The sequence below is a fragment of the Pleurodeles waltl genome, chromosome 1_1 (genome assembly GCF_031143425.1).
Source record: "Pleurodeles waltl isolate 20211129_DDA chromosome 1_1, aPleWal1.hap1.20221129, whole genome shotgun sequence".
Taxonomy (NCBI): domain Eukaryota; kingdom Metazoa; phylum Chordata; class Amphibia; order Caudata; family Salamandridae; genus Pleurodeles; species Pleurodeles waltl.
The window spans coordinates 7,599,455-7,624,115 of record NC_090436.1 but is presented as its reverse complement, the minus strand read 5'-3'; the positions used below and the strand labels follow the sequence as shown (position 1 = coordinate 7,624,115).

The window sequence follows — 24,661 nt, the reverse complement described above, 5'->3', positions numbered from 1 at the left end:
TCCAATGTACAACAGAAGGCCAGCTAAGTGCTTCCAATGTGCAACTGAAGGCCAAGCAAAGTGCTCCCAATGTACAACCGAAGGCCAAGCAAAGTGTTCCCAAAGTACAACGGAAGGCCAAGCAAAGTGTTCCCAATGTACAACTAAAGTGAAAGAAAGGTGCTTCCAATGTACAACCAAAGACCAAGCAAAGTGCTCCCAATATACAACTGAAGGCCAAGCAAAGTGCTCCCAATGTACAACTGAAGGCCAAGCAAAGTGCCCCCAATGTACAACCGAAGGCCAAGCAAAGTGCTCCCAGTGTACAACTGAAGGCCAATGAAAGTGCTCCCAATATACAACTGAAGGCCAGCTAAGTGCTTTCACTGTACAAACAAAGGCCAAGCAAAGTGCGCCCAATTTACAAACAAAGGCCAAGCAAAGTGCTCCAAATGTACAACCGAAGGCCAAAGTGCTCCTAGTGTACAACCAAAGACCTAGGAAAGTGGTCCAGTGTACAACTGAAGGCCAAGGAAAGTGCTCCCAATATACAACTGAACGCCAGCTAAGTGCTTCCATTGTACAAACAAAGGCCAAGCAAAGTGCTCCCAATGTACAACCGAAGGCCAAGCAAAGTGCTCCCAGTGTACAACCGAAGACCAAGCAAAGTGCCCCCAGTGTACAACCGAAGGCCAGCTAAGTGCTTCTATTGTACAAACAAAGGCCAAGCAAAGTCCCCCCCCCCTTCAGCACCTTGAGACCCTCACTGGTGAGAAGTGCGCTTTACAAATTCCTGATTGATTGATTGATTGTACAACTGAAGGCCATTAGGTGTTTCCCGTGTAGATCTGAAGGTCAACAAAAGTATGTGAGAAAGTAGCCTCTCTCTAGCCTTGTTACCCCCACTTTTGGCCTGTTTGTGAGTATATGTCAGGGTGTTTTCACTGTCTCACTGGGATCCTGCTAGCCAGGGCCCAGTGCTCATAGTGAAAACCCTATGTTGTCAGTATGTATGTTATGTGTCACTGGGACCCTGCTAGCCAGGACCCCAGTGCTCATAAGGTTGTGGCCTATATGTATGTGTTCCCTGTGTGATGACTAACTGTCTCACTGAGGCTCTGCTAACCAGAACCTCAGTGGTTATGCTCTCTCTGCTTTCCAAATTTGTCACTAACAGGCTAGTGACCAATTTCACCAATTTACATTGGCATAGTGGTACACCCATATAATTCCCTAGTATATGGTACTGAGGTACCCAGGGTATTGGGGTTCCAGGAGATCTCTATGGGCTGCAGCATTTCTTTTACCACCCATAGGGAGATCTGACAATTCTTACACAGGCCTGCCAGTGCAGCCTGAGTGAAATAACGTCCACGTTATTTCACAGCCATTTACCACTGCACTTAAGTAACTTATAAGTCACCTATATGTCTAACCTTCACCTAGTGAAGGTTGGGTGCAAAGTTACTTAGTGTGTGGGCACCCTGGCACTAGCCAAGGTGCCTCCACATCGTTCAGGGCAAATTCCCCGGACTTTGTGAGTGCGGGGACACCATTACACGCGTGCACTGTACATAGATCACTACCTATGTACAGCATCACAATGATAACTCCGAACATGGCCATGTAACATGTCTAAGATCATGGATGGCATTGGGGAGACAATTCCATGATCCCCCGGGTCTCTAGCACAGAACCCGGGTACTGCCAAACTGCCTTTTCGGGGTCTCCGCTGCAACTGCTGCTGCTGCTGCCAACTCCTCAGACAGGTTTCTGCCCTCCTGGGGTCCAGGCAGCCCTGGCCCAGGAAGGCAGAACAAAGGACTTCCTCTGAGAGAGGGTGTAACACCCTCTCCCTTTGGAAATAGGTGTGAAGGCTGGGGAGGAGTAGCCTCCCCCAGCTTCTGAAAATGCTTTGATGGGCACAGATGGTGCCCATCTCTGCATAAGCCAGTCTACACCGGTTCAGGGATCCCCCAGCCCTGCTCTGGCGCGAAACTGGACAAAGGAAAGGGAAGTGACCATTCCCCTGACCTGCACCTCCCAGGGGAGGTGCCCAGAGCTCCTCCAGTGTGTCCCAGACCTCTGCCATCTTGGAAACAAGAGGTGTTTGTGGCACACTGGACTGCTCTGAGTGGCCAGTGCCAGCAGGTGACATCAGAGGCTCCTTCTGATAGGCTCTTACCTCTCTTGGTAGCCAATCCTCCTTCCTAGGTAGCCAAACCTCCTTTTCTGGCTATTTAGGGTCTCTGCTTTGGGGATCTCACCAGATAACGAATGCAAGAGCTCACCAGAGTTCCTCTGCATCTCACTCTTCACCTTCTGCCAAAGGATCGACCGCTGACTGCTCAGGACGCCTGCACAACTGCAACAAAGTAGCAAGACGACTACTAGCAACCTTGTATCGCTTCATCCTGCCGGCTTTCTCGACTGTTTCCAGGTGGTGCATGCTCTGGGGGTAGCCTGCCTCCTCTCTGCACCAGGAGCTCTGAAGAAATCTCCCGTGGGTCGACGGAATCTTCCCCCTGCAACCGCAGGCAACAAAAAACTGCATCACTGGTCCTCTGGGTCCCCTCTCAGCATGACGAGCGTGGTCCCTGGAACTCAGCAACCTTGTAAAAGTGACTCCCACCGTCCAGTGACTCTTCAGTCCAAGTTTGGTGGAGGTAAGTCCTTGCCTCCCCATGCTAGACTGCATTTCTGGGTAGCGCGTGATTTGCAGCTGCTCCGGCTCCTGTGCACTCTTCCAGGATTTCCTTCATGCACAGTCAAGCCTGGGTCCCCGGTAATCTAACCTGCAATGCACAACCTTCTGAGTTGTCCTCCGGCATCGTGGGACTCCCTTTTGTGACTTCGGGTGGACTCCAGTTCACTTTTCTTCTAAGTGCCTGTTCAGGTACTTCTGCAGGTGCTGCCTGCTTCTGTGAGGACTCTCTGACTTGCTGGGCGCCCCCTCTGTCTCCTCATCCAAGTGGAGACATCCTGGTCCCTCCTGGGCCACAGCAGCATCCAAAAACCCTAACCGCAACCCTTGCAGATAGCAAGGCTTGTTTGCGGTCTTTCTGCATGGGAATACCTCTGCAAGCTTCTTCACGACGTGGGACATCCATCCTCCAAAGGGGAAGTTCCTAGTCCTCTTCGTTCTTGCAGAACACCAAGCTTCTTGCAACTGGTGGCAGCTTCCTTGCACCCTCAGCTGGCATTTCTTGGGCTCCTGCCCACTCTCGACACTGTCGCGACTCTTGGACTTGGTCCGCTTGTCTTACAGGTACTCAGGTCCGGAAATCCATTGTTATTGCATTGCTGGTGTTTGTTCTCCTTGCAGAATCCCCCTATCATGACTTCTGTGCTCTCTGGGGGTAGTAGGTGCACTTTACACCTACCTTTCAGGGTCTTGGGGTGGGCTATTTTTCTAACCCTCACTGTTTTCTTACAGTCGCAGTGACCCTCTACAAGCTCACATAGGTTTGGGGTCCATTTGTGGTTCGCATTCCACTTTTGGAGTATATGGTTTGTGTTGCCCCTATACCTATGTGCTCCTATTGCAATCTACTGTAACTTTACACTGCTTGGATTACTTCCTTTTGCTATTATCTGCATAATTTTGGTTTGTGTACATATATCTTGTGTATATTTCTCATCCTCATACTGAGAGTACTCACTGAGATACTTTTGGCATATTCATAAAAATAAAGTACCTTTATTTTTAGTACTTCTGTGTATTGTGTTTTCTTATGATATTGTGCATATGACACCAGTGGTATAGTAGGAGCTTTACATGTCTTCTAGTTCAGCCTAAGCTGCTTTGCCATAGCTACCTTCTATCAGCCTAAGCTTCTAGAAACACCTCTTCTACACTAATAAGGGATAACTGGACCTGGCACAAGGTGTAAGTACCTCTGGTACCCACTACAAGCCAGGCCAGCCTCCTACAAAGTATTCCCAGTATCAAAGAAAAAAACAAACCAAGTGTTCTCAACATACAGTGGAAGGTGCACAAAACTAAAGGCCTGCGAAAACACGACCAGTTTACAACAAACAACTAACCAGACTGCTTTCAGTGTCCACCCACAGAGAGCTCCCAATGCACGACTGACGATCTGATGGCCAACTCCTGATGAACAACCAATAGACACTCGATGTGCTCCCACAATAACCCGAAGCCAACGAGAGCTCTGAATGTACAGCTGGGACCGGTGTAGTTAATGAGAGCCAATGTACGGAGCGGCTGATTCACACCTGGACCCCGTGAGCATTTAACGCAATGTCCTAGGTGGGCAGCGCGGGGTCCGAGGTGGGCAGCGCGGGGTCCGAGGTGGAACAGTAAGTTTGCTCCAAGTCTGTTCCACTATCCACCTAGGGCTGCATTGAATGTAAAGTGCCCAGAAGTTTGTAATATGCTGTGGATGAGAGTGGTAGTCCAGACCTGCCAACTCACACGATGCCACCGTGTGTCACACGATTCTGGCTCCTTTCACACGGTCACCCAGTGCGGAGCCGATCACATGGTGGTAGACAGTCTGAGTTGGAAACTCCTGCGGTGAGCTCTTCCAACCCACATTGTGTTCACAGACGTCCATCAAGATCTTACAACCTCCTCAGGACATCAGAGGCAGCCTTCAGGTTCTTTTGTTAGAAGAGTTGGGGGTTACTGTGGCTACCAAGGAACTGCTTCATTTGCATTTTCATTCCAAAGCCCAGCCCCCTACCTTGATAGCCACATCTCCTTAGAAGCACTTTCAGAGCTTCAGAAGAGGCGGCTCCTCCATAAGGGCGGAGGAGCGTCACCCCGCCCCCTCACCAGCAGAGGCATCTGCAAACCTTTTTCCCAAAAAACGATCATTAACTGTGTTTATGATCGTTTTTGGGGAAAAAGGGGCAGAGCCAAGGGGGTAACGAGAAGTGAAGGGGAGTGCTCAACACTCCCCCTATCAGCGCATGTGTGTTTGGCCGGCCGTCTCGGGCCAGCCAAACACACATGCGCACAGGGTCTCTCTCCAGACCAGCAACACGATTGCCGCGCTGGGGAGGGCCAGCACTAGCTTCCAGTCTGCCTGGGAGCGCCCAGCCAGGGCCGGGTGCCTGTTCCTTTCTGCAGCGAGACGGGAGGAGGCAGAGGAGTGGTCCAAGAGCGGAGGTAAGTGTTTTTTTATTATTTTTTATTTAATTCAATCCCCCCGGCCCTCACCCCCTCACCCATGCCGCCCAGCCCCTTTCAATTAGTGCGAGCCACGACTGGCTTCAGGGGAAATGGACTCAAGGTTCTGCCCCCTCCATAGGCCCCACCTCTCCACAGGCCCCGCCCCATCCTTGGTCCCTCATCCCACACTGTGAGTTTTATGATGAAGTTGGCAGGTCTGGTAGTCTCATGTCTGTCATGCTTCATGACATCTGGTTGATGTCCCCACACGAGCTTCTCCAATACCTGGGCCCTCAGCATCTTTTAGGTGAGAGCTCATGAAGGTGGCACTAAAGTGAGGCAACTATGACACGCGTGGCCTGCGCGATGCACCTCGACCCACCACACCCACCAGTCAAACTTCGGAGTCTACAGTTTGTATGTTGTAAGCACCTCTACAAGGTTACTCTGGACAATGATTGTGGACAGAGAAATCCACCAACAGGCAGAAATATTTATCAAGTGGAGGCAGCACAGTGAGAGGTAACATCCTTACCTCCTGAGTCCAAGAGTTTCAGGTTGTTCCGTTTCTCATACGTGAAGACCGCCCTGCACACAGAAAAAAAGAGGAGATCAGAGGGGATTGTGGGTAATTGGGTTCACATCATTCTCAGCTGTGGCACACATTCACTTATTTCACAATCATTGGTGCCAAAACCCGCCAATGTCCCAGACCAGCGGATGCCCCTTTAAGTCCCAGTGCTCCATCAGTTAACAGATTTATTGTGCCACAAATGACTTGTCCCAACCATTGCTATCATATTGCAGTCTCCTAAAGGAATCTATACAAAAACTGTTTAGAAACAATCTATGTTTTTCCACATCATATGTTGAAGATCCATTGATGTTTACAATATCATATTTTTGAGAAAGCAAGGCCCTGATTTATACTTTTTGGCGCAAAACTGCACCAACGCAGTTTTGCACCAAAAAGGTTTAGCACCGGCTTGCGCCGTTCCTGTGCACCAGCCGGGCACCATATTTATGGAATGGTGCAAGTCGGTGCAAAGGGTGGGCTATCGTAAAACAAATGATGTTAGTTGAGTGGGGCTGGCTGTAGCAAAGTACCATCTTGCCTGGCATTTTACCCCCATATTTCACTGTATATGTGTTGTTTTAGTTGTATGTGTCACTGGGACCCTGCCAGACAGGGCCCCAGTGCTCATAAGTGTGCCCTGTATGTGTCACCTGTGTTATGACTAACTGTCTCACTGAGGCTCTGCTAACCAGAACCTCAGTGGTTATGCTCTCTCATTTCTTTCCAAATTGTCACTAACAGGCTAGTGACCAATTTCACCAATTTACATTGGCATACTGGAACACCCTTATAATTCCCTAGTATATGGTACTGAGGCACCCAGGGTATTGGGGTTCCAGGAGATCCCTATGGGCTGCAGCATTTCTTGTGCCACCCATAGGGAGCTCTGACAATTCGTACACAGGCCTGCCACTGCAGCCTGAGTGAAATAACGTCCACGTTATTTCACAGCCATTTACCACTGCACTTAAATAACTTATAAGTCACCTATATGTCTAACCTTTACCTGGTAAAGGTTGGGTGCTAAGTTACTTAGTGTGTGGGCACCCTGGCACTAGCCAAGGTGCTCCACATTGTTCAGGGCAAATTCCCCTGACTTTGTGAGTGCGGGGACACCATTACACGCGTGCACTATACATATGTCACGACATATGTATAGCGTCACAATGGTAACTCCGAACATGGCCATGTAACATGTCTAAGATCATGGAATTGTCACCCCAATGCCATTCTGGCATTGGGGAGACAATTCCATGATCCCCCGAGTCTCTAGCACAGACCCGGGTACTGCCAAACTACCTTTCCCGGGGATTCACTGCAGCTGCTGCTGTTGCCAACCCCTCAGACAGGTTTCTGCCCTCCTGGGGTCCAGCCAGGCTTGGCCCAGGAAGGCAGAACAAAGGACTTCCTCAGAGAGAGGGTGTTACACCCTCTCCCTTTGGAAAAAGGTGTCAGGACTGTGGAGGAGTAGCCTCCCCCAGCCTCTGGAAATGCTTTGATGGGCACAGATGGTGCCCATCTCTGCATAAGCCAGTCTACACCGGTTCAGGGATCCCCCAGACCTGCTCTGGCGCGAAACTGGACAAAGGAAAGGGGAGTGACCACTCCCCTGACCTGCACCTCCCCTGGGAGGTGCCCAGAGCTCCTCCAGTGTGCTCCAGACCTCTGCCATCTTGGAAACAGAGGTGCTGCTGGCACACTGGACTGCTCTGAGTGGCCAGTGCCAGCAGGTGACGTCAGAGACTCCTTCTGATAGGCTCTTACCTGTGTTGCTAGCCTATCCTCCTTCCTAAGTAGCCAAACCTCCTTTTCTGGCTATTTAGGGTCTCTGCTTTGGGGAATTCTTTAGATAACGAATGCAAGAGCTCATCAGAGTTCCTCTGCATCTCTCTCTTCACCTTCTGCCAAGGAATCGACCGCTGACTGCTCTGGACGCCTGCAAAACCGCAACAAAGTAGCAAAGACGACTACTGCAACCTTGTATCGCTGATCCAGCCGCCTTCTCGACTGTTTTCCTGGTGGTGCATGCTGTGGAGGTAGTCTGCCTCCTCTCTGCACTAGAAGCTCCGAAGAAATCTCCAGTGGGTCGACGGAATCTTCCCCCTGCAACCGCAGGCACCAAAAGACTGCATCACCGGTCCTATGGGTCCCCTCTCAGCACGACGAGCGTGGTCCCTGGAACTCAGCAACTCTGTCCAAGTGACTCCCACATTCCAGTGACTCTTCAGTCCAAGTTTGGTGGAGGTAAGTCCTTGCCTCCCCACGCTAGACTGCATTGCTGGGTACCGCGTGATTTGCAGCTACTCCGGCTGCTGTGCACTCTTCGAGGATTTCCTTTGTGCAAGGCCAAGCCTGGGTCCCCGACACTCTAACCTGCAGTGCACGACCTCCTGAGTTGTCCTCCGGCGTCGTGGGACCTTCCTTTGTGATTTCGGGTGAGCTCCAGTTCACTCTTCTTCGTAGTGCCTGTTCCGGCACTTCTGCGGGTGCTGCTTGCTTCTGAGTCAGCTCCTTGTCTTGCTGGGCGCCCCCTCTGTCTCCTCACACAATTGGCGACATCCTGGTCTCTCCTGGGCCACAGCAGCATCCAAAAACCCTAACCACGACCCTTGCAGCTAGCAAGGCTTGTTTGCGGTCTTTCTGCATGGAAATATCTCTATAAGCTTCTTCACGACGTGTGACATCCATCGTCCAAAGGGGAAGTTCCTAGTCCTCTTCGTTCTTGCAGAATCCACAGCTTCTACCATCCGGTGGCAGCTTCTTTGCACCCTCAGCTGGCATTTCTTGGGCATCTGCCCACTCACGACTTGAGTGTGACTCTTGGATTTGGTCCCCTTGTTCCACAGATACTCTCGTCTGGAAATCCATCGTTGTTGCATTGCTGGTGTTGGTCTTCCTTGCAGAATTCCCCTATCACGACTTCTGTGCTCTCTGGGGAACTAAGGTGCACTTTGCACCCACTTTTCAGGGTCTTGGGGTGGGCTATTTTTCTAACCCTCACTGTTTTCTTACAGTCCCAGTGACCCTCCACAAGCTCACATAGGTTTGGGGTCCATACGTTATTCGCATTCCACTTTTGGAGTGTATGGTTTGTGTTGCCCCTATACCTATGTGCTCTCATTGCAATCTATTGTGACTGTACATTGCTTGCATTGCTATTACTGCATATTTTTGGTATTTTGTACATATATCTTGTGTATATTTGTTAACCTCATACTGAGGGTACTCACTGAGATACTTTTGGCATATTGTCATAAAAATAAAGTACCTTTATTTTTAGTATATCTGTGTATTGTGTTCTCTTATGATATTGTGCATATGACACTAGTGGTACTGTAGGAGCTTCACACGTCTCCTAGTTCAGCCTAAGCTGCTCTGCTAAGCTACCATTATCTATCAGCCTAAGCTGCTAGACACCTCTTCTACACTAATAAGGGATAACTGGACCTGGTGCAGAGTGTAAGTACCCTTTGGTACCACTACAAACCAGGCCAGCCTCCTACACTGGCGGTATGGAAGAAGGGGGTTTTGCACCCAAAAATTACGTTAGGCAGGCTAGAGTAAAAAAAAATGACTCTAACCATCCATACCACATGACTCCTGTCTTAGAAAGGACAGGAGTCAGGCCCACCACCCCAATGGCTAGCACAAGGGACCAGGGTCCCCTGGGCATAGCCGTTGCACCCAGTGCCATGTAGGGGGGACCACTTCAGGGCCCCCAATGGCACTTAAAAAAAAACAAGAAATACTTACCTGTACTTACCTATACTTACCTGGGATGGGGTCCCCCATCCTCCGCTGTCCCTCTGGTGTGGGTGGGAGTGTCCCTGGGGCCTGGAAAGGGCACCTGTGGGCTTATTCCATGGTGTTCCACAATGGAAATAGGCCCACAGGTCCCTAATGCCTGCCCTGACCCAGGCGTTAAATAAAGGTGCAAAGCAAGCTTTGCACCATTATTAGACCCCTCCTCCCCCTCTGTGTGATTTTAGCATGGGGGGGATAAATATGGCCATAGAGTAATTTTTTGTACTGAAACGCCTTCTTTGCATCTCATTGACGCAAAGTAGGTTTCCACGTCCAAAAAATGACTTTAACTCCATATATTTGGCGCTAGATGGGTCTAGCCCCAAAGTATAAATATGGAGTTAGTTTTGCACCGAATTTGTGTTAAAAATAAATGACGCAAATTCAGCACAAAACAAGTTTAACTATGCTCCCAAGTTTTTTGTTGCTTAACAAATGGACTGTATTAATAGGGAGGAGAATCTGTATCCCCGCCTCTCCCATCCATTGGCCAATCAGAGTGGGACACTCTTCTCTGCATCACTCTGACATCATTAACTGATTAAGGGACTGGCAATCCTTCACTTCTAGCCTCTAATACATTCAGTCCAGTCACACACATGGACACCACTCTCACTCAATGTCCAGGACCGGCTTTAGCCCAGACCACCTTACCTGGGCCTCCATCAAGCTGTCACTTTCAGGCATTCTTCCAATGACGTCAGTCCCTTTAACAAGGAAGTGACGTGGTAGAGTTGCCTTAACTCTTGAGCATCGTATCCAACCTCATAACTGTTCAATCAACTCAAGATATGAGCGTCTGGGACAAACACATCTATCAATCTTTGGGTACCTTACCGGGGACCTTGGACCCCCCTCACTAATTACCTTAGTTGCTTGAACTCTCAGCTTCATATTCTCTACCTCAACAGCTCTCTCTCTCTATCTTTCTCTGTCTGTCACTCTCTCTCTCTCATACACACACACACACACACTCTCTCAGTCTCTCACTCTGTCTGTCTGTCCAGCTCTCTCCGTCTGTCTCTTACTCAGGCACTCTGTCTCACACACACTGGGAGAGTCTCTCTCTCTCTTGTGGCCACCAGGGGACACTAGATGCTTCAGTATGGAGGGACTCTTTTGCCTATGCAAACATCTGCTGCTCCACAACCCCTTCCATGAGGTCCTGCAAAAAAAGCCCATCAATGACATGGATGATGCAACCACACTGATGGAAGACAAGGACATGGACGGTGACGCCCAGAGAGTATAGTACATTTAATCCATGCTGTCAAACAATCCCAAAGAGAGCCCAGACAGCACCCCACTGGCGGATAACGGTGGAAAGCCAATCCATCACAGCGCTCATAGACACTAGGGCACTGATCAGCAAACTGCCCCTGGAGCTACACCAAGCAATGCCCGTCCCACCAGCCCTTTGCCCCACCAGTACAAGAGTGTACACGTTTGGCACCACGCCATGCCTTCCCCTACCAGGGGTCTTGTCGGCAAGCATCATTCAGAGCCATTCAACCAGAGCAAAAATCTTCATCACTCAAGGTTGGGCAGACACACTCTTAAGCTGCCAAACACCAGAACAGGGCCAACTGGTTAAATTCACATTTGAAGTCCATGTCAGTGAAATCAACTCCTTTCTCGGGAAATTCAAACATCTGTTCAAAGGCACTGACGGCCTGAAGGGCAGGGTAGTCCATCCACACATCAATCAATCAATACAAGCAGTTGGCCTGCACTTCAGGTGGGTAGCTTTCCACCTTAAGCAGAAGGTAAAGACAGAGCTCCAGAAACCTGAGGCAGAAGACATCGCCGAAAAAGTCAAGAGGTCAACCCCATGGGTCTCGCCCATCGTCATGGCAAGCAAGCCAAAACAGCCCGGCAGGTAAAAATATGTGTCGACATGTGGCTCCCAAACCTGACTATAAAGAGAGAAAGACTCCTGATCCTAACAGTTGATGACATTGTGGAAGAGCTTTCAGGCTCCTGCTGCCGCTCCAAAATGGGCTTAAGGTCAGGGTATCACCAGATTGTCCTGGTGCCTGTGTCACATCATATCACCACATTCTCTACCCACCTCGAACTGAGAAGCACCTTCATTTCAGCACTTCCAGTGCCACCAAGGTGTTCCAAGACATCATCAGGGGAGTACTGGTGGGACTCTCGTGTGTGTTCAAAGTGAGCAACGATAGCCTGGTCCACGAGCCCACCTTAGAAGAGAGCCTTCAAGACAGTGGACTCATGCTGCACAAGGAAAAATGTGAGTTCCTTAAAAAGGAAATAAGCTTTTTTGAATACCACTTCTCCACAAAACAAGTAACCCTTATCCAGCTAAAGCCTGTGACATTCAATCGGCACCAGCACCCAACCATCGTCATAGACCTAAAAAACGTCCTAAGGAAGGGTTCATGCAGAACCTCACCACCCTCACCAACCTCATTCACAAACTCACTAAGGCATCTACCCACTGGAAGTGGAGAGACAAACAGAAACAGGCACTGCAGGCAATTAAACAAGCACTGTCCGCGCACACCATCCTCACCTACTTTGACCCGAAAAAGAACAGCAAACTCTCACTCGATGTCAGTCCTACTGGGCTGATGCGGTACTCTCGCAGAGGCTAGAATGCGGAGAATGAGCCCCCATCGCATATGCCCTCCCCGCCCACCATATGGAACACAAACGTTTGAGCCCAGGAGTCAGGTGACCAGTGTACATAAAGATTTGGGTATGGCCTGCATTAGGGCAGCTTTTCACGCCACACATACTAAAGTGATTTGTGTGCAGGGCCAGCTTTAGGGAAATGCCACCGGTGCGGCCGCACGTGGTGCTGACCTCAAGGGGGGCACTGACCTCAGGGTGTTGGGTGTTCAGCAATAAAATATCATTTATCCTTTTGCGTCCAGCTTTTCAGGCAGCAATGAAAATGTCAAGATAACTCTTGTGGTTAATGTTCCTGCTAGAGAGACACATCAGAGTTTTGCTTGGTGGCGGTTTTGACCCCCATAAAGTAGCGCAGAGGGTTAATGTGCCTGCTGCAAAGAACAGATCTGTATTGTATGTGGTTAGCTGGGTGGATTAGTAAAGTCAGACTTCACACTCACACTGGGACCACGAGAAGCTTTGCCTGGGGCTCTGTTGGCGTTGCTTGGGTTTTGTAGGCTGGTGGTTTTGCCAGAGCAGTGAGTGGGACTCTTTAACCTGGGAGCAAGGTTACATTCTGTGCCAGTATTAGGGTGAATTGGGTAAATACCGTCTGACATTGAAGCATATACAGCCTAACTCTGTACAACTAAAACACTGACACAAGCTCACACAGCGCGTCCCAGGGGAGCAGAGGCGTGCAAACATGAGACTCCCAAGGCTGGTACCACGGCCCTAAACCATACCAGGCCCTCGTGTTTCGGGCCCTGCCCTGTGCACAAGTGAGACATCTGTGCACAAGTAGTGCATTATTTGCACAAGGCACCGTTTCCTTCCACTTCACCGATAGGGAAAAACACGGTTTGTGACTCTTGCCACGGAGAGGTGGGGGAGGGGGTTGCTGCAGGAAAAAAACAGTCAAAGAATCAGCAAATATTAAAATAAACTAAAGTTTAATTACCCTGCATTCCTGGAGCGAACCTTCTGACCCCGGGCTCTTAACAGCACAAGAATAAGTTGGTTAAATTCCGCAGCTGAAAGTCCAGTCCAGCCACATTCTTAGGAAAAATACCAAGTCCTTTCAGCTCTCAGCTGCTCTGCTTTGAACACGTGTCGTGAGTTTTCTTTTCTTATATGTAAGTCCTTGTAAAGAACAAAGGACACATGAACAAAGTCATTTTTCAGTCGCAAATCCTGCAGTTCGGAAAATTAAGGTGACCGGACGCCAAAGACCTCTTCCTTGTACCAAACCCGGTCGGTAAGTCAGAGATACATTTCCATCCTGGAAAATAGGCTCACTGACCCCTGGGAATCGTAACTGGAGGGGGTGTGAAACGAGCTGTCCCCATTGCCTGGTTTCTCCTTTTGGAAACTGGGGATATCTGTGGGGCGCAGCGGTGGTCCCCAGTTGTACTCCCTTTTTTATTAAAGCAGACTGGTGTCACCAAAAATGACAGGTCCGTTCAGTAGGCAGGTCGGTGAGGTGGTGGTACCCAGGTGGTGGTGTGTAGGTGGTGGTGCGTAGGTGCCAGTGAGTTGGTGGTGCGAGGGTGGTGGTTTGTAGGTGGTGGTACATAGGTGCCAGTGAGGTGGTGGTTTGTAGGTGGTGGTGGCGGTGCCAGTGAGGTGGTGGTGCGCGGGTGATGGTATGTAGGTGGTGGTGCGTAGGTGCCAGTGAGGTGGTGGTGCGCGGGTGGTGGTTTGTAGGTGGTGGTGTGTAGGTGCCAGTGAGGTGGTAGTGCGCGGTTGGTGGTTTGTAGGTGGTGGTGCGTAGGTGCCAGTGAGGTGGTGGTGGCGATGCCAGTGAGGTGGTGGTGCGCGGGTGGTGGTATGTAGGTGGTGGTGCCTAGGTGCCAGTGAGGTGGTGGTTTGTAGGTGGTGGTGGCGGTGCCAGTGAGGTGGTGGTGCACGGGTGGTGGTATGTAGGTGGTGGTGCGTAGGTGCCAGTGAGGTGGTGGTGCGTAGGTGGTGGTGGCGGTGCCAGTGAGGTGGTGGTGCGCGGGTGGTGGTATGTAGGTGGTGGTGCGTAGGTGCCAGTGAGGTGGTGGTTTGTAGGTGGTGGTGGCGGTGCCAGTGAGGTGGTGGTGTGTAGGTGGTGGTGCGTAGGTGCCAGTGAGGTGGTGGTGCACAGGTGGTGGTATGTAGGTGGTGGTGCGTAGGTGCCAGTGAGGTGGTGGTGCGTAGGTGGTGATGGGAAGGTGTCAGTGAGGTGCTAGTGCCAGTGAAGTGGTGGTGCTGAGGTGCTGGTGCCTAGGTGCCAGTGAGGTGGTGGTGCGAAGGTGGTGGTATGTAGGTGGTGATGCGTAGATGCCAGTGAGGTGCTGGTGCCAGTGAAGTCATGGTGCTGAGGTGCTGGTGCCTAGGTGCCAATGAGGTGGTGGTGCGCAGGTGGTGGTATGTAGGTGGTGATGCGTAGGTGCTATTGAGGTGGTGGTGCGTAGGTGGTGATGGGAAGGTGCAAATGAGGTGCTGGTGCCAGTGAAGTGGTGGTGCTGAGGTACTGGTGCCTAGGTGCCAGTGAGGTGGTGGTGCGCAGGTGGTGGTGTGTAGGTGGTAGTGGGCAGGTGCCAGTGAGTTGGTGGTGCGAGGGTGGTGGTTTGTAGGTAGTGGTGGCGGTGCCAGTGAGGTGGTGGTGCGCGGGTGGTGGTATGTAGGTGGTGGTGCGTAGGTGCCAGTGAGGTGGTGGTTTGTAGGTGGTGGTGGCGGTGCCAGTGAGGTGGTGGTGCGCGGGTGGTGGTATGTAGGTGGTGGTGCGTAGGTGCCAGTGAGGTGGTGGTGCGTAGGTGGTGATGGGAAGGTGCCAGTGAGGTGCTGGTGCCAGTGAAGTGGTGGTGCTGAGGTGCTGGTGCCTAGGTGCCAGTGAGGTGGTGGTGCAAAGGTGGTGGTATGTAGGTGGTGATGCGTAGATGCCAGTGAGGTGCTGGTGCCAGTGAAGTCGTGGTGCTGAGGTACTGGTGCCTAGGTGCCAGTGAGGTGGTGGTGCGCAGGTGGTGGTGTGTGGGTGGTGCATAAGTGCCAGCGAGGTGGTGGTGTGTAGGTTGTGGTGCATAAGTGCCAGCGAGGTGGTGGTATGTAGGTGGTGGTGTGCAGGTGCCAGTGAGGTGGTGGTGTGTAGGTGGTGGTGTGTAGGTGGTGGTGCGTAGGTGCCAGTGAGGTGGTGGTGCCTAGGTGGTGGTGTGTAGGTGCTTGTAAGGTGGTGGTGTGTAGGTGGTGGTGTGTAGGTGCCAGTGAGGTGGTGGTGCCAGTAAAGTGGTGGTGCTGAGGTGGTGGTGCCTAGGTGCCAGTGAGGTGATGGTGCGTGGGTGGTGGTTTGTAGGTGGTGGTGTAGGTGCCAGTGAGGTGGTGGTGCGTGGGTGGTGGTTTGTAGGTGGTGGTGTGTAGGTGCCAGTGAGGTGGTGGTGCCTAGGTGGTGGTGTGTAGGTGCTTGTCAGGTGGTGGTGTGTAGGTGGTGGTGTGTAGGTGTCAGTGAGGTGGTGGTGCCAGTAAAGTGGTGGTGCTGAGGTGGTGGTGCCTAGGTGCCAGTGAGGTGATGGTGCGTGGGTGGTGGTTTGTAGGTGGTGGTGTAGGTGCCAGTGAGGTGGTGGTGCGTGGGTGGTGGTTTGTAGGTGGTGGTGTAGGTGCCAGTGAGGTGGTGGTGCGTGGGTGGTGGTTTGTAGGTGGTGGTGTGTAGGTGCCAGTGAGGTGGTGGTGCGCGGTGGTGGTTTGTAGGTGGTGGTGCGTAGGTGCCAGTGAGGTAGAGGTGTGTAGGTGGTGGTGGTGCCTGGGTTCTGAGTCCACATTCTGCTCCTGAGAAGGACAAAGCCAGGAGTGGTTCCTTTTTCAAGGGCGGGGTTCGGCAGCAGTTCTAACAGTGCTTCGGCACTAGGCGATGGTCTGAGGCCTCCAGGCGCTTTAGTTTGTTCACCAGGTCAGAGGAGTGGAAATAGTGTGGCCTCCGCCTTGTGATAGTGAGGTTTTTACCTCCGAGTCCTTTCCGTTGTGTGACCTTGGGCCGTCGCCTGCATCACGTGTGACTGAGGCCTCAAGACACGGGGGGGAGGGGGAGGGGGCGGGCTCAGGCACAGAAAAACAAGTTCATTATTATGAAAGTTGCAGCCGGTCTCTGCGGGAAGCGCCTCCCCCGTGAGGCAGAGTGGCGCTCGCTGCTGACCTTGGAGGTGGCCCAGATACAATCCGGACAGGAGCAGCAGGGAATGGGGGCGCGGGGAGGAGGGAGTAATGGGGTGGGGGGGCTATCACTCAGCTGCCCTTGGTTAAAGACAAGGTGGGGGCTGTAGCGGCAGATTCACTTGTGGCATACCTGGCACTGCCCTCATGGAGCAAACCTGCCCAGGGGTAAGGGCTCAAGATGACACCTGTCCGGGCCGGGACACCTGAGATGACACCTGTGTAGGCCAGTACACCTGAGATGACACCTGTCCCAGGCCTGTGCACCTAAGGTGACACCTGTCAACCCCAGTACACCTGAGATGACACCTGTCAATCCCAGTACACCTGAGATGACACCTGTGTAGGCCGGGACACCTGAGATGACACCTGTGCAGCCCAGTACACCTGAGATGACACCAGTCCCAGGCCTGTGCACCTAAGATGACACCTGTCCCAGGCCTGTGCACCTGAGATGACACCTGTCAATCTCAGTACACCTGAGATGACACCTGTGCAGCCCAGTACACCTGAGATGACACCTGTGTAGGCCGGGACACCTGAGATGACACCTGTGCAGCCCAGTACACCTGAGATGACACCTGTCCCAGGCCTGTACACCTGAGATGACACCAGTCCCAGGCCTGTACACCTAAGATGACACCTATCCAGCCCATTACACCTGAGATGACACCTGTCAATCCCAGTACACCTGAGATAACACCTGTGTAGGCCCGAACGCCCGAGATGACACCTGTGCAGCCCAGTACACCTGAGATGACACCAGTCCGGGCCGGGACACCTGAGATGACACCTGTCCAGGCCGGGACACCTGAGATGACACCTGTCCAGCCCACTACACCTGAGATGACACCTATCCTGGCTGGGGCACCTGAGATGACACCTGTGCAGCCCAGTCCACCTGAGATGACACCTGTCCAGGCCGGGACACCTCAGATGACACCTGTGCAGCCCAGTACAGCTGAGATGACACCTGTCCAGGCCGGGACACCTCAGATGACACCTTTGCAGCCCAGTTCACCTGAGATGACACCTGTGCAGGCCGGGACACCTGTGATGACACCTGTCCAGACCGGTGCACCTGAGATGACACCTGTCCTGGCTGGGACACCTCAGATGACACCTGTGCAGCCCAGTACTTCATAGATGACCTGTGTCCAGCCCAGTACACCTGAGATGACACCTGTCCAGGCCGGTGCACCTGAGATGACACCTGTCCAGGCTGGGACACCTGAGATGACACCTGTCCAGCCCAGTACTTCATAGATGACCCGTGTCCAGCCCAGTACACCTGAGATGACAGCTGCCCACACCAATTAATTAAAGCAAAATGGTATTTAAAGCAATCTATGTTTAAAACACCATTCAAGGTAATCAGGGCATGCCTCTCTGTAGAACAGAGCTGGCTTCATCAGGAGCCCTGAAGGGCTGTGGCCCTGGGCCAAAGCCCACTTTGCCCTTGCAGTGCGCACAGGATGTTCTGTTGCATTGCACCCTCGCAACCAACACTCTCCATGCAGTGGCCTAACAAAGGCCACTGCAGCCCCTCCATGCACTTTTCTGGGGGGGGGGGGGAGGGCTCACCTTTCCTTATGCCACTGTCTCCATGCGGTTCTGCGCCAAGTAAACCAATGTACACAATATTTACATGAAGCCACAACAAGCGTCCTTATGTGTGGAGGAGACAGGAGGAAGTGTCCTGCTGCTGGAAAGGGGGGGGGGGGTTCTTGGGAGCTGTCACCACTGCCTTGTTTCACTTCCTTGTTTTGGTTTTATTGAAATAACATGTTTGTCTTGCCCTATTTGTATCAGGTGCCAGCGCTATGAATCATGGAATGAAGCTTGTGAGCGGAAGGGGCGTGGCTTCGGATGAGCTGTGCACCCCCTGCAGAGATTGGCACATTCCGCCCACAGCATCACAGCCATGGGTTTATCTCTGATTCCCAACCTGTGGTCCGGGGAATCCTGGGGGTCTGCGAAGCCTCCTCAGGGGGTCTGCCACTGCTTCGAAAAAGAAATAATCTTTACAGAATAATAAAGTGTATATACATTAAGTGGCTCGATGTAGAAAGGAAAACTTTAAAACATCTGTAAATGTCAAGGAATTTGAAATTGAGGCTAAAAATTAAATGTGTCCTCAGGTTGATCTGTGGGAGCAGTGAGGTGCACACACAGAACATAGTATGCACGATGCGCGGCTTCAATTAATATAGAAAAGCTCCAAGCTTCCTATTAAAATGATTTTTTATTGTATTTGTTTGCAAATTAAATAAAATGTGTTATCATTTGTGTATTTTTTGGTGAATGTCTGTTTCTGTATTTTTATTGTGTATTGTTTTGCAGTTCAAATCATCAACAATGTTGAGGCCGGGGTCCCCAGCTTCCAGTAATGACTCAGTGGGGGGGTCCCCGGATTCCAATAATGGTTCACTGGGGGTTCCCGGGTTCCAGTAAAGATAAAGTGGGGGTCCACAGAAGTCAAAAGGTTGGGAAGCACTCTTGTAGGTTATTCCAGATTAGCAGAGTGCATATGGGTGGGGTATGGCTGGCCAGGTCCCAGAATGGGTAGGAGGAATGCCTGGCATGGGCTCTGTGAGGGACCGGGATAGGTGGGCTGCCAGAAGAAGTTCTCAAAGATCTGCAGCAGAGGTGGACTGGTTAGTAGGTCTTCTGAGACATCTGCGGCAGAGGTGGACTGGTTGGTAGGTGTTCTAAGACATCTGCAGGAGAGGTGGACTGGTTGGTAGGTGTTTTGAGACATCTGCGGCAGAGGTGGACTGGTTGGTAGGTCTTCTGAGACATCTGCGGCAGATGTGGACTGGTTGGTAGGCGTTCTGAGACATCTGCGACGGAGGTGGCCTAGGTCAGGGCCAGAGGTGGACCACCCGGCAGGTTCTAAGAGGTCTTGGTACAGAGGTAGATGATCTGGCAGGGGCTAGGAGAGGCCCGAGGACAGGTGGGCTTCCTGGCACGAATTCTACCAAGGCCAAAGATAGATGAGTTGCCTGCAGGGATGAAGCAGATCTGGGGCAGAGGGGCACCGCTTGGTGGGGCTCTATGAGGGCCGAACAGGGATGGATAGACTGTCAGATGCCCTGAGAGGGCTGGGACAGGAAGGGTGACTGCCCAAAAACAGCTCCAAGAGCTTGCCACTTCTAAATCAGCCACTGAGACTTCCTTCTCGTGGACACTTGAAACCTGCACCCCCACTCCCCTCCCCACAGCATGGGTTATTAGTGTTGCAACTGTCCTAATTTCATTTGAATAATTTGAATCTGCCTTCCTTGCTGCAGGACTTCACGGGTGTGAATAAAATATACATGCATATTTGCATTTGTTGCAGCCTACGTTTTCTAGCTCATGCTACATGTGCCTAAAGGAAGCCTCTCTAACATATTGTCACCTGAAAAAATAGCATGCTCACCCGCAAAAGAAAAATTTATGTTCTAGTTACATTTGAAGGTCCCTCTGCCTTTTTCATGATCTCAGACTACATTCTAGTTACATTTGACAGTCTTGTTATCCATGTCTCTTAGTCTCAACCTGCATTTGTTAGTTTGAAGGTTCTTCTCTCTTTGTCTCATGATCTCAGATACATTCTAGTTACATTTGAAGGTCCTCTTCCCTGTCTCATGATCTGAGGAACATTCCAGTTACATTTGAAGGTCCTTCTCCCTGTCTCATGATCTCAGATACATTCTATTTATATTTCAAGGTCCTCCTCTCCCTATCTCATGATCTAACACTACATTCTAGTTGCATTCGAAGGTCCTCCTCTCTGTGTCTCATGATTTCAGACTACAATCTGGTTACATTTGAAGGTTCCTCTCTGTGTCTCATGATCTCAACCTACATTTGGTACATTTGAAGGTTCTTCTCTCCCCATAATCTCAGATACATTCTAGTTATACTTTAAGGTCCTCCTCTGCCTGCCTCCTGATCTCAAACTACATTCTACTTACAATTGAAGGTTCTCTTCTCCCCTCTCATCATCTTAGACTACAATCTACTTACATTTGAAGGTTATCTTCACTGTCTCATTCTACCTACAGTTGTGTCTCCCTGTTTCATGATCTCAGACCACATTCTAGTTACATTTAAAGGTCTTCCTCTCCCTGTCTCATGATCTCAGACCACATTCTAGTTAAATGTAAAGGTCCTTCTCTCCCTGTCTCACGATCTCAGATACATTCTATTTACATTTGAAGGCATTCTTTTCTGTCTCATGATCTCAGTCTACATTCTAGTTGCATGTGAAAGTCCTTCTCCCCTCTCGTGATCTCAGCCTACATTCTACTTACATTTGAAGGTCCTTCTCCCTGTCTCATGATCTCAGCCTACATTCTAGTTACAGTTGAACATCTTCCTCCCTGTCTCGTGATCTCAGTCTACAGTCTAGTTACACAGGAAGGTCCTCCCCTCCCTGTCTCATGATAGCAGACTATATTCTAGTTACACTTAAAGGATCTTCTCTCTGTCTCATGATCTCAGCCTACATTCTACTTACATTTGAAGGTCCTTCTCCCTGTCTCGTGATCTCAGACTACATTCTAGTTACACATGAAGGTCCTCTCCTCCCTGTCTCATGATAGCAGACTATATTCTAGTTACACTTAAAGGATCTTCTCTCTGTCTCATGATCTCAGCCTACATTCTACTTACATTTGAAGGTTCTCTTCACTGTCCCATGATCTCACACCCCAGCACACATGTACTCCCTGTTTTACGATGACATGTGCTTCCCATGTAAAGTCTCCATATGAATCACTGCCTTGTTCTTGCACTGTGATCTACTGTAACTCTATTTGACTCTGTTGTGAGTCCCAGCAGGCCAACCCAAGCTATTTTCCTTCTGGGGCGAGGCAGTGGGGGGTATTTAAAATGAGCCTCATTCATTTGGGTTACAGTAAACAGCTGTTAATGCACGGGGTGCAGGCAGACTGTGCAACTGCATTTTAGCTCCTCGTCCAGTCTTCACGTGGGCGCTGAAGGACTCTAAGCGCTATTGTTGCTTACTACATTGAGATGGAGCGGCCATGGACACTCCCTTCCCCACACCTTAGACACAAGAGGCCTCCATTACCAGGAGGAACTATATAACCGTGTCCGTGCACCTCTTGTGAGACATAGTCCAGAGTTACATGCACAACTGTGTGTTCTATGCGCACTCTTGTGTTATATACACAACCTTCAGGTAAATACCTAGTCTTGTGCTGTACACACAGCCTTGAGTTATATGCACAGCCTCGTGCTACACACACAGTCTTGTGTGATACACACTGACGTCGGCTATAAACACACCACTATGTTATATACACAGGAGTGTGCTATATACAAAGTCTTGAGGTGTATGCATAGTCGTGAGGTATACACACAGCCTTGAGTTATATACATAATCTTGTGCTATATGCAGTCTCGTGCTATATACACACTCTTGTGTGATACACACAGACTTCGGTTATATACACACCACTGTGTTATATACACAGTAGTGTGCTATATGCACAGCCTTGAGTTATACACACACACGTGTGTTATATACAGAGCACTGTGCTATATACACAATAGTGTGCTATAGGCAAAGTCTTGTATTATATGAACATTCGTGTTATATACGCGCTCTTGTGTTATATACACAAACTTGAGTTATATAAGCACTCTTGTGTTATATACACAAGCTTGAGTTATATACACAGCACATATAGATGTAGGGGGTCCATGGGGGCCAGTCCTCGATGATTACCCCCTCCTGGCACTGCACCCCTGGTCTGGTCTCCTGCCCACCCCGGCTAGAGAAGGGGGAACATTCTTTTTGAGTCGGGGAAGTTTTGCAAAGTTCTCAATACCCCTCTTCGTGAGGTCGTGAGGTCTCCCTTTACCCCCCCCCCTCCCCCCTCCCTCCCCCCCAGTAAGCTATTTTTGGCCACATAACGATTTTTCATTACAATCGACCTCAGGCAGATGAAAACTTTTGCAGAAGATGCCTCGGCGAGGTCACCCGTTTCCGAGTTTTTGCCACGGACAGTACCATTGCGCGGGGGAGAGGGGGGCGTGTTCAGGGCCATTTGTTCTTGTTAAACGGGGACATGTTCAACATAACTGAATCCGTTGGCTCAACTTGCAACAGGATATGGCACATAAAACGTCTTTGCAGCTTTTTATAAGTTTCATTACACGGAAAGAACTTCGTCCTTTAGTTTTTATTTATTTTATTTAATCTTCTGTAGAGAGCGTTGCACATACTAAGGTGATAAAACACGTGGACTCCCCTCATATGCCCCCCCCCCCCCCCAGGATCTAAACGTGTCCTGATGCAGACCCTGGCCCCAGCCCTGGGCCCCACAGTTACAGCCCCTGGGCGTGGCCTCCTCCATCACCTCCCTCCAGCCCCGGGTCTGTCCCTTTAAATACTGTTCTCCTCCAGTGACGTGGCTGCTTGCTGCCTCCCCCCCCCCCCCCCCCCAGCCTCTCCTGGTACTTAGCAGCGGTTTGTGGATATTAAAAGCAGATGGGCCTCTGCCCATCACTGGCTTCTCTCACACAGCCTCCTTCCCAGGGCTGTAAGTGGGATGAAAACACCGGAGGGTCTCTGGAAGGGGCGTGGCTGATGTAGCTGGGGGCGGGGCTTCAAAGCACATTAGATAAAAATCTGTGCTGTGCATTTATTTATTTATTTATTTAATGCGTTTTTATATAGCGCGGACTTTACCCGAAGGTGTCAGAGCGCTTCACAATAGGCAAAGTAAAGATACAAGAGGCGAAGAATTACAAGTGCATGGTGCGCTGCAACTGGTTTTTACTGCTTCTTTCAGTCATTGCATCCAGATGTACAATGCAACAAGTGACACTACACCTACAACAAGCCAGGACTATTGGCTTTGTCAATGGTAGTAATTGCATAAGGTAAATAAACAGCACACAATTGCTTTGTTGTATAAAATATTGAAAATGCTTCAGTTGGGAAATGATGAGACTGAAAGACCTGTAACGAGTCTCTTTGAAGTTACATCAGAGGCAGTGGAGGGTGGGACTGCTGCAGAATTAAGATTATTTTTCACCCTGAGGGTGGGGGAAACACGGAGGCCCCGATGGGGACCCGTCTCAGCGCCTGCTTTTTAGAGATGCTGGTGTTGAGCACCGGCAGGACCCGGCCTACTTTAAGCTCTGCTCCTTCCCTCTCTCAAGCTCTGCCTTCGTCCCTGCTGCAGCCCTTCTGCCCCTGCTACAGCCACCCCCTGTCCAACTGTTCTGTTCCTGCAGCTGGGGGCAAGCAGTCCTCACAGGGACCCCTCTGTGCGTACCCCAACAATCAGGTGTCTCCAACCTTCCATCTTTACTAATGAAAACATTTGTAGAAGATGCTTTGCTCCAAGAAGTCCACTTCTCACAGCGCTCCTCAGCATTGCATCACGCACCTCGTGACTCTGTCTCCTACAGCCGCTGGGAGCCTCTTCTACACCCAGAGCTAGGAGCAGCCATCTAGATGTGACATCCACAAGTGGAACCAGCATTCCAGATGTGGCCTCCACAAGAGATATCATAATCAGATGTGGCCTCCAGAGGTGGAACCAGCATTCCAGATGTGGCCTCCACGACAAGAGATATCATACATCAGATGTGGCCTCCAGAGGTGGAACCAGCATTCCAGGTGTGGCCTTCACAACAAGAGATATCATACATCAGATGTGGCCTCCAGAGGTGGCCACAATAGTCCAGATGTGGCCTCCACGACAAGAGATATCATACATCAGATGTGGCCTCCAGAAGTGGAACCAGCATTCCAGATGTGGCCTCCACGACAAGAGATATCATACATCAGATGTGGCCTCCAGAGGTGGAACCAGCATTCCAGATGTGGCCTCCACGACAAGAGATATCATACATTAGATGTGGCCTCCAGAGGTGGAACCAGCATTCCAGGTGTGGCCTCCACAAGAAGAGATATCATACATCAGATGTGGCCTCCAGAGGTGGACACAATATTCCAGATGTGGCCTCCATGACAAGAGATACCATTACATTGGTCATCAACACCGAAGAAACCAAAACCACCATGAACTCGATCCACTCCGGTGCTCCATCGGACCCCTGCCCTCACTTCATCTTCAATAAAGCCGACGACATCATCGCCCCGCACCTCCAGGCCGTCATCAACTCCTCTTTTTCTTCTGCTACCTTCCCCGAATGCTGGAAACACGCCGAAGTCAACGCACTACTAAAGAAACCTACGGCTGACCCGAGCGACCTGAAAAACTTCCGCCCCATCTCGCTCCTCCCCTTCCCCGCCAAGGTAATAGAGAAGACCGTCAACAAACAGCTGACCACCTTCCTAGAAGACAACAACCTGCTCGACCCTT

The 24,661-nt window shown here is 50.7% G+C and overlaps 1 protein-coding gene across 2 annotated transcripts in view; it reads right to left on the bottom strand.

Annotated features, from left to right (window-relative positions):
* The window catches only part of LOC138250331 (drebrin-like), a 387,037-nt gene that overhangs the window by 278,343 nt on the left and 84,033 nt on the right, over nucleotides 1-24,661 (bottom strand). For both annotated transcript variants that reach the window (XM_069205131.1, XM_069205216.1), the window contains exon 2: nucleotides 5,655-5,707. In XM_069205131.1, the coding sequence (XP_069061232.1) occupies nucleotides 5,655-5,707 (53 nt within the window). The remainder of the gene's footprint in view (nucleotides 1-5,654; nucleotides 5,708-24,661) is intronic.